The sequence below is a fragment of the Loa loa genome (assembly GCF_000183805.2).
Source record: "Loa loa unplaced genomic scaffold supercont3.124, whole genome shotgun sequence".
NCBI classification, from domain to species: Eukaryota; Metazoa; Nematoda; class Chromadorea; order Rhabditida; family Onchocercidae; genus Loa; species Loa loa.
Genome location: NW_018108304.1, coordinates 148464 through 165220, shown reverse-complemented (window position 1 = coordinate 165220; position 16757 = coordinate 148464). Strand labels below are relative to the sequence as shown.

Below are 16757 nucleotides of genomic sequence, written 5' to 3'. Positions count from 1 at the left end.
TATATATATATATATATATATATATATATATATATATATATATATATATATATATATATATATATATATATATATATATATATATTGAAATACAGTTAATTGGAAATTGATAGCAGTGATACAAGCCACAAACCACCAATACTACAAGAATTACTTTAAGGGAATAGATTGGAATTTACGTTCAGTTTTAATGAGTTACTTATTTGCAGAAAATCCAGATTCGCTTTGGGTGATACCGGTACATTCAATTTGGGTTCATCATTGGCTCAAACTCACTCTCTCGAGATTGTACGTTTATGTAATTTCCTAAAATCATTTAAACTTTGTTAAGATGAAAAAGATGTTAAGAATTCCCAGTGCTAAGAGAGTAGTGTTTTTAGTTGTCGGGAAAAAAGTAATAAAAAAAAAATTATTTATAAAGTCTTCACATCGATATTTATATTTAGTTCAGGTTGGTAGTTGGTCAGAGCTGGTCTCCGTTGTTCTTCCCGTTTTGGCATATCTTGGTCCACATATTGCTTATCGACCCAAAGCAGCTGTAAAACTAGTGCGGTTGATGGCGTTGTTCTTTGAAGAAAGGGAGAAAGATCCTACATGGGCGCAGACTACCCATACTGACAATGGTTTGTAAAATTTTTCTTTTTTTACTATTTTTTAATCGTTACTTTCTCATCAGAACCAGGAATTGTTAGTTTGATACTGTCAAAAAGCTGCAAAGACCACAAAAATCCTTGCTATATCACTTGGTTTTATTGCTGTTACTTGAATGCATTTCTTAGGCAATTTTCCAATCAACTGCTTGGAATCAGAGATTCTTTCACTACTAATTAAGCTTGCAGTATGCAGTGCACTGATTGATGCCATCGATGAAACCCTAGTACCAGCATTATCCTTAGCAAATGGCAATTTTGCTTTTTCACAAGAGCTGTGGAAGTTACTCAGTCATCTACCATACACAGTACGGTATCGGACATATGCACGATGGAAAACAGTGCATACCATGCGTCATCCTCAAATTAACATTTGCCGAGGAAGCACTTTTGGCATGACGAGATATGTGCTGAAGTTTGTTTTTCTTTGTACGGAAACAATGGTTCAATTTACATAATTCATTTTGCATTTTTTATGAGTCCTCTAAAAAGCGACCTTTATTTATTTCTGTAGCTTATGCGGAATACTTCTACAATTCGGAATATTTTTAGGCGTTTATCGAAGGAAACGGTGCGCATGATGGGCCGTCAGTTAGGAAAGCTGTGCCACCTACATCCTGCAGTTGTTTTCGATTACATTTTAGATCAGGTGATAGTCTTTTTTATGTTTCTACGAGGGTCTTCGATTAGGATGACTCTAGCTTGGACCGAGTACTGCTGTTTCACAAGTTAAGTGATAAGTTTGAATGGTTTTATTTCTATTTTTTGGAAACTCATTGTCAGTATAGATAGATTTTAATGAGAGAAAAAAACCGGTAGTTTTTGCATAATAAATTAACATTAAAACTTCTGTAAATTTACGTGATATATTGCAGATTCAAACATTCGAAAATCTTATTGAGCCAGTAGTCGAATCGATACGTTTCCTCAGTGATCTGGAATTTGATGTGCTCTCATTCTGTATCATTGAACATTTAGCAGCTCCGGATAAGCAGCAGCTTAAGGTCACTAATCTTATCTGGATAATAAAGCGTCTGGTATCTCACAAATTACATTGTTAATACCAATTGGTCATAATTGGTCCTAATACCAATTGGTTTCTTATTGATGGAATGGTAATGCACATCAGTTGATTTCGACTTCCATATCCCTGTATAATCATTTCCGTTCAGAATCTGACTTCTCCACCTCTTCGTTTCATCCTCATCACTGGAATAATGGTAGCTTTCCTACCACAAGAACATTTGTGTATACTTCTCAATTTTGTCATTTTTATGGTTTTCGTAGATTTGGTTTTAGGCATCAGATGGATCTCTTTCTCCGTGGTTGCAATCGCTTGCCACTTTTGTTGGAAATGTATTTTTGAAGTATAACATTGAGTTAACGGGAGTTTTGCAGTATGTAGCAAATCAGTTGAAAAACAACAAAAGGTATGAATACTGTTTAAATTTGAACTGCAATGTCTCGTTATTATTTTACTCTCATTTTGGTCATGACATGTCAGAAATTCTAGTTTTTTGAAGCTTCGATTTACTGGTTCTGCGAGAAATTATACAAAATATGTCCGGCATTGAATCTATGACAGGATTAACAGCAGATCAATTGGAAGCACTTGCTGGAGGTGATACCCTGAGGCAGGAGGTAAATTTCTGTTCATTTGTTTGTAGGTTTTGGAAAAAAAATATTTTGCCCGTTACATGAATTCATTAGTCTCGTAAATTTTTAAAATTAACTAAATTTTCAAGTTTTTTTTTTTAGGCAGGCTCTTTTTCAACGGTTCGTACAAATAGACGTGCTATATTACGCCTTCGTGATGCACTGTTCAAAGAACATTTAATCGTAGGTCTATCCATACTGACTGCTCAACAGCGTCAGTGCATAGTATATTCCGAATCACCAGACTTACCTCTGAAGCTTGCTGGTCAAATGCTCGATCAGGTATTTATCAAGCTTATTTTTGGTTATTTTGAGCAATTTCCACCTTACTCTGGTTTCAGATTAATTAAGAGTTTTTAGTGTCAAGAAACCTTGATTCAATTTGGTTCCTTCCTGCGTACAAATGTACGACAAGAAGAATATTGCAATCGGATGCCCTCTGTTTGGGAACTCATCGGTCGCTTTCATCTTCCTGTGGATGCAGCGTTTTTCATCTCGAGACCAACCTTCATGCATCGTGTCTATGTTTGTTACTTTGTTTTACATTTTCATGACAAGAACATTACCATCCTAGCAATTACGTTACCTGCAAATTGGGTCGTAAATTTTTCTTAAAACAATCTTTTTAAAGATATCTGACAACCACAGCCTTGTTTACTGAGTGAATATTGTTAGTAGCATTTGCTACAGTCTGAAACGAATTGCCGAGTCTTCCTATTGGACTCCTCCTTTCATATTTAAATTTGTGTGAAATAAAAGTTATAGAGTAATTTCGACAAAAGCCGCAAGTCATTTCGCGAATCAGATGGAAGCAAAATGAAATTGGATTCCAATCGCAAGTTAGCCTTGTTTCGGAATGCTTTTGATGAAATGATTGGCGAGTTAGAATCAAACCTTCGATCTCTTTTGCCTGATTTCATTTGGGCTGACATTTCATCCAAGTGAGTAAACTTCATGTTCATTTTTTAATCGTAGTGTTTATCAAAATAGAAGAACAAATTGTTACAGTTCATGTAAGTTACAGCGGTAATAAAGTCTAATCGATGTATGTGAAGGTTTGGTTGATTAATGAATAATGTTGAAGTTTTTTTGTTAAAATTGGTAGCTTGATTTTATATTTCGACATGTATTACGTATTTCAGGATTCTTAAAATAATTTCTTGGACATGAATATAGAATATTCTTAAAATAATTTTTTGTATATTGAATTTAGAATACAGTCGAAGAGCGTTAATGAAGAAATTAAGTCCTTAAGGTTGTTTGTTGGTCTTATAAATGAAAGAGTTTGGTTTATAGAATATTTACAATATTCTGGGTACTATCTATGTACGATATTTCTGTTCCGAAAACCACTTATGAACGAGAATTGCAACGTATTCGCAGATCTTTGGCTCTTGTTACTGAAAATGCTGAAATTGTAAGAAATTAGAATTTTGGTAGTAATATCAAACCTACTTTATTATTAATTGCGAGCATTCAGTAAAAAAGCCGTTAATAGTGGATGAGTTCGCCACTAATAAGAGGCCCAATTATTTATTTTGAGTGCAATTAAGAAAATGAATTCTTCAAATTAAACTATGTTTTTCTGTAATTCTGTATGTGAGTTTCCTGGGAGCGTCCTTTCGCTGTGACTTCAATTCCGGGAATGAATTGTAGTTGGAGTTTTATACATTTAGAGTAAAACAAAAAGAGCAAAAGAAGAAGAGCAGTTGCGTAACGTGGAGAAAAAACTAACCGATGAGTTGAAGAAACAGAGTGATCATGTGGAACGCATTTTAAATATTTTGAGGCACGACAAGGAGTTATTATTTGCTGATTGTAGCCCAAGTAAGTGGGTAGTTTCTTGTCCCATTAAATTGATCTCTGTTCTCCGTAACCTGATTATTTCATGGTATGTAGGAATGGAATGTAATTTTGAGGCATAACTGGGAGCACTGTCTTACTGTTGACCGATAAAAATAATGGTCGATAGAACCGGTAAATGCGTTATTATCTCTTGACAACTAGCTTTTCAGGCTGCTTAGGAGGAAAATCTGATTGACTGCAATCGCGTCCTAATACATATCAATTTAAGTTGAAACATCAGAAATTCCAATCTTTAAATTTCAGAGCTTCGCGGTACGCAAATGGCACGGTTTCTGCAGCATTGTATTTTGCCACGTGCGATCTTTACCGATATGGATGCTGCATTTTGCGCTCACTTTATTTTTTTACTTCATCAGCAACGAACTGGCTTCTTCCAGACTGTTTTTTTCTTTGATAAGGTTGCAGTACATCCACGCATTTGCTTTATTCCTCTGTCAGATTTTTTGCTGCCAGTAGTTACATGCTTTTTAGCTGTTCAACGATATTGGTGCTATACTGGCTACGCTAACCGAGAATGAAGCGAATTGTTTGGGACGATTTCTAGCACTTGTACTTGAAACTGTGCAGCATTGGCATGGCGATAAAGTGATTTTCGATAAGGTATGTTTATTGAATGAGAAATGAAAGGATAAAGGGAACTGTTTTATTCTTTGAAATATGAATTAAATAGATCAGAAATTTTACAAGAAAGAAAATCTCAGGAATGTTATCGCTTCCCTGGCTTCATGACCAAATTGCACATGAGAAATCCAGAAGCAACAAATGCCGAGAGTATTAGTGATGGAATGAATTACGAATCATACAGGTACCATGCATTAATTTTGGTAAGCTCATGCGAATGACTGTTTTCTACAAAGAGGATTGGATTTACGAAAAGCTTTTTTTTCTTTACAAAAGTAGAGGTTTACAAAAAGAGTTTTTTTGCAAAGAGATTGAAAATCACATTTCGTTGCAGTTTTTAATGAAGTTTAGAATTCTTTAAATGATGTTTTTAGAACTCTGTGTCATAAATGGCAGTACAGAATGACTCGATCATGTCTCGGAATTTTGGATGGTTCAAACTATGTAATGATGAGAAATTGTTTAATTGTCATGATTAAGGTGAAAAATTCTCCTTATTTATCTGTCAAACTTCTGGGAGAGGACGACTGTATGTTGGAGAGAGTAAAATAAAATTGGAGATAGTGATTTCTACATTTGCTTTTCTAGTTGATCATGACTAACGAGCTTTGTGCATTCAGACTTATAGATATTTTAGATGTTGGCATATTTCCCACTAATCGAAAACCACATCGCAAACATTGAAAGGACCGTGAACAAAGTGCATGAGATGGAGAAGGGTCGTAGAGATGACCTATCTTTGATGGCCGCCTCGTATGCAGGTCATTTACGAATGCGCAAAACACATACATATACCGAATCGCAATTCCATAATGTAACCATTTTTCTTTTTTAAATCTCCAAGTTAAGGTGTTTCAAAATCTTGGTTTAGAGTCTAAAATTTATTGGATTAATGTTATATCCATTTTAGTTCAGATAAAGTTGTAAGTTATAACCATCAACAATCTAACCTTTGAGTGAATTAGCATTTACTTCAGTAAATTTTATTTATACAAACCCTGTTTTCACTTAATTATGGCATCATATCGTATGATGCGTCACCAGAATCTAAGGTTGTTTAAAATCCATTCTTATGAATTAACTTTTTTTGGAATTTTCAAGAACTTCTTTGTTCATGTTATTATCTTTATGGACATGCCAACTTTGTAGCGGCTAACTGATATAACAAAGAAGACAACGCGTGCAGGTGCAACGAGAAATGCAAATGGAACTGCGAATGTAAAAGCTGCAACAAAAAGTTCAGCTATGGAAATTAGTGAGTTAAGCAAACAGAAAAACTCCGCGGAGGGGAATACTACTGAACTTCGAAGGCCGACCAATGGAGCAGCAGAGCTGCGCAAACTTCCAGTTGCAGTTGATGAAAAACGGAAACCTTCGGAGCCACCTCCTGCTGAACTCATAGCAAAGAAAAAACTAAGTAATTACTGATTAGTTTTGTTCTTTTCATTATTCATTCTTACAATTGTTTATTCTTGATCATACTCATAAAAGCTTTAAGCCTTTCCAGAAGTTTTCGATGGAGAGGATCGATCGCAACTGCAAGCCCAGAGGGGTAACGAGGAGTCGCAATTACGTCGTAGCGAAATTAGAAAGGAAGGACACCGGGAAAAAGAAGAGCTAAAAATGGAAGAGGGTGAAGTGGGTTCACCACCATCAAATTCTCACTCGGAAACTCTTCCCTCTCACAAAAAAGTGGGTGATTTTCTAAAAAGCATTCGGTTGATGTTGTTCATTCATTTTAGTTTTTTCTGTTAAAGTGCTTAGGTTACGTTTAGGCGTGCTTCTACTTTTCATAATTTTGTTTATCAAAGTGAAAGGTAACCACTGATAACTGTATTTCTTCACCTACATTTTGTTTCTCCGTTTGTTCCGTTGTCCAATCTACACAACCATTATGTTGCTTGATTAAACGATCCATTCATCATTCTCATTTTCAGTTGTTTTGTGTCTTTTTATTAGTACTTATTAGTTTGAATCTTTCTTCAGTCAATTTTTTTACAGACCCGAGGTAATAAAGGAGTGGAAGACGAGGCACCGAGGAGGGAGAAAGAGAGAACGAGAACAGAAGAAAAAAGGGAACGTAAGCGGGAGTCTGTTACATCGACTTTGGTATTTCTTGCTTAACTTATATGTGCGTCAATTACAAATACTGATCCGATTACTAGCTCTCATGCTTTACAGACCCGTGGAAAGGGAAAGACTCCGGACGATCATTTAAAAACGCGGGAGAGAGCATGGAAACGACCTGCGGAATCGGCGGATAGGTAGGCAATTCGTCATATCTTTAAAATTTAGAAGTAAATTGTTTCATAGCCGAGAAAATTGTTTTCAGTGATGGAAATGTAAAGGTAGCGCGAAACGAGGGTAGCAGTGGCTCGGACCGAAGTGCAGAATCGAAGGGTAAGGCATTAACTCTGTTTATGCAGTTTCACTTACATATACTGGTGCATTTTTTTTTTTTTTTTTGTAACATTCGCAATACGTCAACTTAATATCCTTTTTTTTACTTTCATCTAATTTCCAGGCACGAAATCTTCCGAAATGTCGCCGTCCACTCGTACAACGCGACACAGACGTGATGCACATCGGACGTAAGTTGTTCAAATGTGGTTCCATTAATGTTGCTTTTACTTCATATCAAGAACATAATATTGTTTAGTTTCCACATGAGCTTATTTTGCAATGATTTATCTTTGTTTTAGGACAACGGCAAGCTATGATCGTTCGAGATAGTACACATCAATTTTAGTGGTTCATTAACATGTTTTGCATCAATTTGAATTATTGTTTAGTTGTCGCTACGAAGGATGGGAAATTGGATGAGGTTAATTCGGATGGAAAGATTAGATTGTAGCTGCTATAGATTTACCAGATTTTGGTGCTGAGGTGCCTACATTGAGATGAGAGTGATCCTTTTTATCACTTATAGCAAGCAGAAGTCACCCAAGCTTAGTCTGGATACCTGCTCGATTTCAAAGCACCTTATAAGCCTAACTTCTTTAGTGGATATAATTATATGACGGGACAATTTTTTTATTGTTGGTGCTATTGCTTGCAGTGATATTACTTCACTGGATGATTTGTCAAACTCAAATCTCTGTATAAAGTTTTATGTGCAATTCTTAAATCGAAACCAGGTAATGAATTTGTATGAAAATATTCACCAGAATACAAATTATACCAGTTAAACAAATTTTGTTAGGCCTTTGTGTACCATTTTTGGCCTTTTCCCACTCATCTCTACTCCCTTTCACTTTTAATTTTCCACACAAGATCACTTCACCGGTGGTTACCTCCGCGACAGTAATCGTTTTATTAAGAACTGAATCGTTGAGTATATCAAATTCGATTTCGGTCCATGGCTTTAATTTGAATTTTTTGAAAATATTTTACGAGAAATTTTGGAAAGAAATTTTGGAAAAGAAATTTTGTCCCCATCTTGGAAAAGGAATAATCGAGTCTGTCAAGTTTCAGGCTTTTCACCCGTGATTCTTAACTTTATTTCGTCAGTACGTCTGCCAATTCCACCAGTTTAGAGGCTTTTTCAAATGTCAAATAGAAGTTCAATTACCTGAATAGCCATTCCCGCACTGTCGGAATCCAGAGTTATCAGCTTCTTCCCACTCTCCTTCTCGTCCGCAGTCATTTTGAAACAATCCTTAATTTCGTTCTCATGGTAAGTGATGTCAAAATCCTGAAGAAAATATACTACACCGGCGAAAAGCACTGGAGATCCTGAGGGATCTTCACCATCTTCTACATACTAAAAAAGTGTTTCAATACCATCAAAAGCAAAGTGCAAAATCAAAAATCGGACCGTTTTTTCATGAACGCCATCTAGAATGACGAGTACCGACGGATTAGATCCTTGAATTTGCGTCAGCTTGATCATACCATCACCACCTCGAAAACCTCTCAGCAATCCTTCAACAATGCCACCTGCAATTCTCTATCGTCATGGAAAAGTCGTCGGTATTTTACTTTTTTGGAGAACATAGTGCATAACTATAGACCATTTAGGAATAGGGTTCAACATTACTGTTTGCTATGTGGAATATAATTTTAAACTTCATTGCGTTGACCTTGTACTGGAAGTTTGGCACACAAATTCTCATAGAAATTCACAGGTATCTGAGATGGTTTTTGTTCTGTACGGAGAGCTTTTTGTCCGTCCAGTGCAGTAAGTACACAGTCCTAAAATAATTTTAGTACGCCTCCACAAATTTCTTAATTAAGAAATTAAATCTGCTTTCCTGAATTTTCAGATCCTTTTTTGGAAATAAGTATCTTTTAATTTTAAATCCAAATCTAAGCGCTATATTTTGATTTAAGACTGAAAAATAATAGAAATCGTTTGCTCGAACCACCGAGTATCATTAGAATATTATTACTAGGATTTTAATGCGAGACTTGAATTTATTAAGACTTATTTGATCTTGGATAATTCAAAATGGATCCAGTCATGTTATGATAATGTCAGACTCGAATCTGAATTCCTCTCACTTCACCTCCTATACAATCTCCTTTTTCAATTTATTCTTTTTCTCCCACGCTTCAATAGATCGATTTAAGCAAAACGGACTTCATCTTTTGGCATATGCATCAATGAGCGACATGTGAATCCACCGGAAAGTAGTGATCGAAGACAAGATCTGAGGCAATCATCTTTGAATTCCACGCTTTCCGTACTTTCGATATCGTTTGCACTCAGTTCCAATCGATAGTCTTTTTTGTAAACAAAACATGAATTTAGATTTGTGTGATCTCCGAAAACGTCGGCTAAAAGTTGAATATTATTGATAAACTGAAAGCAGAACCAAAAAAATAAAATAATTTAATGGGTTACTGAGGTCTATAAAAATCTCTTAGTTTAAAACAAACATCAATGGCTAGTACTTCAAAGCCTTAAAACGATACAGTGTCTACAAAGTGCAATAGCCTAAATTTGTAACTCTTAGCCGATTTGTTGCATTAATGTGCTTCTTGACAATTTCCAAAAAGTACATTCCAGTTAGCAAATTCCTCTCATATCTATAACGTTAGTTAAGCATATCGTATAGGAGAAAGCCTTCATTACATCAAATGAATCCACATCGACTGAGTGAAGTGGTTTAGCCAAAGAAATGATAAGAATTTTGTTTACGATCTTATCACATGAATTGATTATTATATCATGATCATCATCGTAATGTTTTATAAATGAAATTTTGCATGATGAGTTAGTCTGTAGAACAAACTGAAATTCAGAGATAAACATCAATTTCCAAATCAGATTATCAGTATTGAGCATGCATGGAATTGGGGATGAAAATGATTAACTGAAAATTTTTTTACTGATCACACTATGTAATGAACAATTTTTGGTAAAATTATTATAGCGCTTACGCTGCAGTACCGCTGCTGCAAATATGGTGATGAACAAAATGTCCGCTGTCATTTGACGAACTGCGCCTCGTCGTCTTTTCGGGTCGTTGTTGTTCTCCCCGATTCGATTTCACATTCGCAGTTTCAGTTTTCCTCTTCCTCTATGCTATATTTGTACATACACAACTACAGGTGTTCCCAGTGGAAATGAGAGAATACCGAACATGATAGATGCACCCATACGACCGAAAACGCAATGATCGATGTTTTATGTGCTCCCATCACTACTGCGCTTTTAACAGTTATTAAATTGATTGTTCACGTTCCTCTTTCTGTTCCATCACTTCGAAATTATGTCCTGCAATACTATAGTAATACTATTTTTGTTAATGATTGTATCGATATTTATCACCAATATCTTCGCATCTCCAAAGCGGACGGATGTTTATGAAATCTGAGTCAGTTAATGCTCAGAATCAGAGGTAATTTAAAAATTTCCTTAACTCCACAATTATCATTCCAACGACATTACAGGATTAAATCAGAAAGGTTGGAGATCTAAAAGCTAGTTAAATTTGTCCAACAGTTTTGAGCACCGCATTAGCCACCGTTTGTTAAAGGATGGTATAGTTCAAGGTTTTGAATTTCAAAATCCAGCACATTAAAGTGTAAATCTTATAGTGTTGGGAGTTTTCTGACAAACAACAAGAAGCGAATTACGGACAAGGGAACCGAATAAAAAAAGTCGAACTGAATTTTTTATTCTAGGGATATTCCTAAAACACAGGTAGCGCCCATACATAGCATATGGTTCAGTTCTTTGCTATTTGAGTGTTCCGTAATAGGTTATCAACAAAATAATGATGAGAACGTGAACTGTGATGTTGACATGATAAATTTAAGGTTTGATGAAGAACAAAAACCACATTTATTAAATTGTCAAATAGAAAGCCAATAATTTTTAAAATGAGGAGCGAGAGAATTGAAAACATCGAGAATTTACATAAACATGGATGATGCTTCACTGTAAAGAGCTGGAAACACACAGGGCAACTTCTAATTCATTGCATCAGAAACACCGAGTAATAAGAATAATTAAAGCTAACTGAACCAAGGACATAATAACACAAATCCAATACCCAAGAAATAAACAAAAATTTGGATGGGCAGAATGTACTTATTCATTCAAGATAATTTTCCAAACGGGTTCCACAAATGGACCGCAACAACTCACTGAGAATATATCCCATTCTTATGCTCTCGACATCATGTAAAAGTGAGCAAAATATGAAAGAACAGAATTTCCTAGGAACGACATAACTGACTAATGAACGGTGAAAAGAAGAAACCATTAACAGTAACCAAATATTGAAAATATAGAAGATAACTAAAAAAGTATGCAAAGTGATAGATTGAGAAGTTTAAAAGTTAAAACAAAAGAGATGAGGGTTAACTATTTCCAAAAAAAGCGGTATGAAAGTTAGTGGTTGGGCTGAATTATTGCATAAGAAAGTAAAACTAATATTCGCATGGTAAAACGAAAAAAAAAAAAAAGAAATTATTGGAAAATAAGGTATGCGCATGGATGGAGAAACTAGCCATGAAAAAGAAGTAGCTAAAGACTGATCACTTCTTCCACCACCTCAAAGTTCTCCCACTTTTCAAATGAGTTTCTAATCGACTTCTTAAACTAACTGCAAGTAATCAACTACAAAGCCTCTACAGCAATGAATTCGAGACACGACAACTGTATAATACATAAGGGACTAGTAAATCAGGAAATGTATCACATTTCTTAAAGTGATCTGTAACTTCACATATATTTTGTTTGGCAGCGAAAGTTCTTTAGAAAAAACGGAAGTCTTACTAGATAAACGGACTGGAAATCTTCCTCTCTCACTTGCTCACAACAAACTAACGTAATTAGCGGGAAAGAGTCCATATTGACCATCCGGAGCTCGACCTCGCCACCAACCTTCATCAATTTGATCCACTTCCGTAATAACATCATCTGGACCGAATGAAATCTCAGTTTCGTCAGCTAAAAACCAAGAATTGGTAATTTTCTAGGCAATTAGATTCCAGTATAAATTTATACTTTATGAAACTTAATCACTAAATGACAATATTTTTCAAACAAAAAACAGAAAAAAACACATGGATTTCTCATCTCAGAGCACGTGTTTCCTCAACAAATAAGAACTTGCATCGCGATGAACCAGCAGCAAGCTTGCTTAGCATTTGTCACAGAATTTGAAATGAAACGTCCAACTTACCAGCCTGATAATCCCACAAAGCTATAACACGCAATCCATGTGCCGACTTCGCATCTCCCATTATTCGAGTTACTTCACTTTCATAGTATGCTTTCAAAGTATCCTCCTGGGTGCAATTTCTGTCTGCTTGGTAAATAACAGAACTGCTTATTCCAACTTCCTGCTGACTTCTCTTTTGCTGCGATCTGTTCTCAAGACCATTCTCTTGGATTACATTAGCATTCCCTTCATCGGTTGGAATGTATCCTGAAGCTTGTTTTATTGCTGTTTGCTCTTCAGTCACCTTTTGTAATTTATAGGCTTCTGCGATACATTGCTGCGGTTCATTCGACACTTTCTTGAACAAGCCCTCTTCAACCCGCATTAAATCATTCGCTCGAATTATGTTTTTTTCATCTGAAATACACAGTTTTCAAATCATATGAGAAATTTCAAATTTCATTTCTTTTAATAGTGTTAAGCATTCTACTCTCCATCACAGATACAAAATCAAACAATCATCAACGTTTCTCGCACATATCTCAGTACACTGAAATACGAAATAGCTCTTAATATCTTAATGCAATATTTTAAGCAAATAAAAGCGGCTGATGAAATCCGAATAGCTCTTCCATCATTATAATTGAAATACTCAAATACTCTTCAAATATTTCTTACGCTTTTTTTGCATTTAAACTACTTTTAAAAAATTTTAGTATCTGAACTAACACATTGCTGGATTTGAAGGTTTACTGGTTTTTTTAGTTCCTTCTTCTGAACACAGTTGGGCATGTATTCTTTCACTTAATTCATTTCTTTCACGAAGAGCTATTTCATTCTTTTCCTTTTCTCGCTTCCTTTCTTCAGCAATTCGATCATTCTCCTGCGCTCTTATTTCTTTCCAGAAAATTTCTCTGCCATTTGCATCGATTTCACTGCAAGAGCAAAGATATCGTGAATTTCTTCAGCATAAAGTCGAAACATTAAAGTAATATGAGAGACCATAAAAAAGTTTAGAAAGAACTAGAACATGTTAACCGGTGAGATGTAAACGAAGTAATTGATCGTGATCAAAATAACAGGTGGCATTATAAAGTTCTTTTAAGAAACCGATAAATAGTCTAGTTGCATTGCGCTAGCACCTAATAAAGAGATAAACAAAAATGAGGATTTTGTGTGTCTATTAAAGTAGCAAATCATAGATCTTTTTGCATAAAACCTCCATGTCAAGACATTGTATATTTACAAAGAAAAAAATGTAAGAGAAATGCGGACTTTTTTGGTTTCACCGGTTGATAGGTAGTCCCAACTGTCTTTGGATGCGTGAATTGCGAAATTTCAGTTAAAGCTGGCATAGCTTCATTCACCCCCGGCAATCTCCCGACTACACGCAAAATGCTTTCCATGTCAACATCTTCTTCGCTTCGAGCAGTTACAATCTGAAGCACTTTAGAAAAAGCTACCCACGAAGGACATAATTAGAATGCTGACAGACACGATCAACGAACTGTTATCATTTTGATATGTTCGGAACATCACTTAAACTATGATTTTATTTAATGAAATCCAAAAGCATTATACAGATCTTTTATAATTATATTCCATAGAAGCACAATAATAATAAACTACGACAAAACAACACAAACTCTTCTATTATCTCCTTGAAAACATACCACATGTACGCCGCGCAAGAACCGTTTCAGTTCTGTACCATGATTAGCTGTTGTAACTAAACGTGACGATGGAACACCTTCACCCTGCTGAAAGATGCTTTCTAAGGAAGTTTTTCTTTGCATCATAGAAAATATGAATGAAGCATCCAAGCAATGAAGTTACACAAATGAAAAATCTCACCCACTGGATAAGGACGATTTTTGCACTCGAGGAAGCACCCCATTTGACAGCTCCGATGCCATACTGCAATCTTCCGGCTGCAAAGCTCCTCGACAATTCTTCCATACCACCATCTATCAAAGCATTACATCCAAAAACGGATATTAATTTTTTGCTCCATATTAAAAGGTCGTAGCACACATTTCGTATATACAGCTATATGCAATACACTTGCCCCGTCACATTCAGAAAATCATTATAGTAGTTTGTTACACAACTATCATTGTTAACCACTCCTTAAAGTTTGTCATAGTAAACAAACCTCCAGTATCTGCCACCTTAATGATATTCGAGTTGCTTTCATATTCCAGAATTACCCTAAAAAGCAATTTCTAAAGCGTAATTCGAACAAAGAAGTGTTTTCAAAGATTTCCTCCATAAATTTTTGATATATTTTCAAAGGTTATCAAAATAATTCGTTAACGTTTCAAGTAACGTCGATAAGATCGACTCCTACATCTCCACAAGAGCTATAATGAAAAGCATAAACGGATGTGTAAAAAAATTAAAAAGGTGTGATACAATATATATGATGAGACATAGGCGTTATTTGTTCATATAAATTAGTAATTAGATTTAAAAATTTTTATACGAACTGGAAATTAAAACATGACCTTAGAGATTTTAAACATGTACAGAACAAAGACTCAATGAATTTGAACAGTCAATGAATTTAAGTCAATTTAAGTAAGCGAACAAAATGATTTAGACAGACCAGTGGTCATAGCCTGGCGATTTGAGTACAACATCGTAAGCAGATAGAATATCGTTTTGATGTGTTAACACATTTAGCGTCATACCGTTGGATAACGGATGTTCAAGTCACAACACTCATTACTTTATTACCTGAAATACATATTCTGTCCAAATACAGCGTAAAACTGTTACTTTCTCAGCATAAAACTATGCTATTGCTCAAAACTAGGTAAGGTATCACTATCTTATCCGAGAGTTGGGAATTGTCACTGGACGTCAATATAATACCATGGAAAATACCATTTCATATGTATTCCCAATTATGGCGCAAATGTCGCGATACAAGAAAGAACAGCGAATATCACGTCATCCAACCGTATTATATACTAAACCGGTCCGTGAAAATAAGGGTGTGATACATCATACGACACTTCGTTAAATCCTGGTTAGAGTCGGATGCGGATACAGAATAACCTAAATATTTTCAGAAGAATTGAGAAATTAGGAAGTGAAATTGATGCGAGTGTTCCGTAATGTCATTTATTGGAACCAATTACGTGAGAATACTTTGTGTCACTACTTGTCATTTTAGTGACGTGTAATCAGTAATAATTAGGACAAGCGGTGACTGATTCGCGGTTATAGACAGATTGGACGAGATTAGGAGATAAATAAATAAATCAGCACTGTATAATATTCTTATGAGATTTATGAGATCAGAGGTCTTTCTAAGACTAAATTCTAAGGAGTACAAATCAAATTTTTTCACCTACAACTATGGATAGAGTGCGGGAACCATCGGTGAATGGAATGCATTAAAATTGCTAATAAACATCACTTTGAATTACACCACTGTACTCTTTCAACAAACCTGTTACACGTTTTACTTGTCAATACTGCCTATTAAAAGTTCCTTTTTTAAAGGTATCTGTTTTCTTTCATCAAATTTTGGATCACGAAACCTAAGACAGATGCCATCTGTTTCGATTACCTGTCACATGTTTGAATAACTTTGCATTTTATGTATTGAATTTACCAACTTCAAGTATAACATGGTAGCGAAAAAGTCAGTGGTTATCTGTGTGGCATTTTACTCGCTATATTACATAATGAAGCGGAATCATCAATTTATAACCAAAATAAGTGAAAATGTATCGTACAGCATATTAACTCACGATAAACATAATGCACCCAATCCAAAAGAACCTATTACACATTATCTGTGCAGCTATGTATCCAAAGAAAAATATGCAATAAATGAATAAGTTTTTAAATTTCAGGATCATATCACAGCACAAAGAGAAAGCGATAGCGCAAGTAAAAGAAAACAGCTGGATATGTCCTTGTCCTTATAATTTAAAAAATATGCCTCATAAATAGACTTTACAACAACGTTAATTATAATTGAACAAATGATCTCCACGTTCGCGTTCCACTTTTGTTTTTTTTTTTTTTGAAGATAATGGTAATCAACATATTCCGTTGATATATCCAATCAGAGAGGCACGTGAGTCGAAACCAACAACTGCAGAATGCTAATGACCTTTTTAAAGATATGAAAAATGCAAACAATAACAACAATATAATATGAATTCAAAAAACTTACATTCGCTGAAAAGTGAGAACTTTCGTGTGACAAATTTTCCATAAATTGAACATTATTCTCAAGATTGGTATTACCATTAATTTTTTGTCCTTCATTTTTCACTACAGTATTTCGAATGGCAGTCATTTTTCCACCTAGTAGTATTTACCG

The 16757-nt window shown here is 35.1% G+C and overlaps 3 protein-coding genes across 3 annotated transcripts in view; 1 reads left to right on the top strand and 2 right to left on the bottom strand.

The window, feature by feature from the left end:
- LOAG_17756 (tho complex subunit protein 2) overlaps positions 1-7684 on the top strand; it is a gene marked incomplete at its 5' end in the record, with an annotated part of 10596 nt that extends 2912 nt beyond the window's left edge. Inside the window, 24 exons of the mRNA XM_020450416.1 lie at positions 210-288; positions 452-623; positions 840-1065; positions 1203-1299; positions 1526-1654; positions 1950-2080; positions 2174-2291; positions 2409-2588; positions 2667-2831; positions 3072-3247; positions 3603-3723; positions 3983-4133; positions 4416-4570; positions 4644-4772; positions 4874-4977; positions 5168-5273; positions 5431-5607; positions 5943-6210; positions 6301-6485; positions 6795-6902; positions 6975-7057; positions 7126-7193; positions 7318-7384; positions 7496-7684. Coding sequence (XP_020305910.1) covers positions 210-288; positions 452-623; positions 840-1065; positions 1203-1299; positions 1526-1654; positions 1950-2080; positions 2174-2291; positions 2409-2588; positions 2667-2831; positions 3072-3247; positions 3603-3723; positions 3983-4133; positions 4416-4570; positions 4644-4772; positions 4874-4977; positions 5168-5273; positions 5431-5607; positions 5943-6210; positions 6301-6485; positions 6795-6902; positions 6975-7057; positions 7126-7193; positions 7318-7384; positions 7496-7526 — 3226 coding nt within the window. The 3' untranslated portion in view covers positions 7527-7684. The remainder of the gene's footprint in view (positions 1-209; positions 289-451; positions 624-839; positions 1066-1202; positions 1300-1525; positions 1655-1949; positions 2081-2173; positions 2292-2408; positions 2589-2666; positions 2832-3071; positions 3248-3602; positions 3724-3982; positions 4134-4415; positions 4571-4643; positions 4773-4873; positions 4978-5167; positions 5274-5430; positions 5608-5942; positions 6211-6300; positions 6486-6794; positions 6903-6974; positions 7058-7125; positions 7194-7317; positions 7385-7495) is intronic.
- A 170-nt stretch (positions 7685-7854) lies between these two features.
- LOAG_06730 (PAN domain-containing protein) lies at positions 7855-10521 on the bottom strand. The gene is made up of 6 exons (XM_020447231.1): positions 10179-10521; positions 9376-9572; positions 8876-8987; positions 8611-8732; positions 8365-8487; positions 7855-8155 (listed from the first exon to the last, which is right to left on the bottom strand). Exons 1-6 carry the CDS (start codon positions 10228-10230, stop codon positions 7916-7918), a joined length of 846 nt encoding a protein of 281 aa, XP_020302517.1. The 5' UTR covers positions 10231-10521; the 3' UTR covers positions 7855-7915.
- A 1314-nt stretch (positions 10522-11835) lies between these two features.
- LOAG_06729 (variant SH3 domain-containing protein) lies at positions 11836-15103 on the bottom strand (the record flags this gene model as incomplete). The annotated part of the gene is made up of 8 exons (XM_020447230.1): positions 11836-12198; positions 12434-12829; positions 13142-13347; positions 13688-13851; positions 14086-14172; positions 14267-14379; positions 14568-14623; positions 15021-15103. The coding sequence occupies 8 exons, from the start codon at positions 15101-15103 to the stop codon at positions 12062-12064; spliced, it is 1242 nt and encodes a 413-aa protein (XP_020302516.1). The 3' UTR covers positions 11836-12061.
- Between the last annotated feature and the right edge of the window lie 1654 nt (positions 15104-16757).

What these genes read in the sequence shown, in the direction of transcription:
- LOAG_06730 (XM_020447231.1), bottom strand. Translation starts at nt 10,230, where the DNA reads ATGACAGCGGACATTTTGTTCATCACCATATTTGCAGCAGCGGTACTG. An exon ending in TGCAGCAGCGGTACTGCAGC is followed by an intron (nt 9,573 to 10,178) that starts GTAAGCGCTATA and finishes TTCAACTTTTAG; the next exon opens with CCGACGTTTTCGGAGATCAC. An exon ending in TGCATATGCCAAAAGATGAA is followed by an intron (nt 8,988 to 9,375) that starts GTCCGTTTTGCT and finishes AAATTATTTTAG; the next exon opens with GACTGTGTACTTACTGCACT.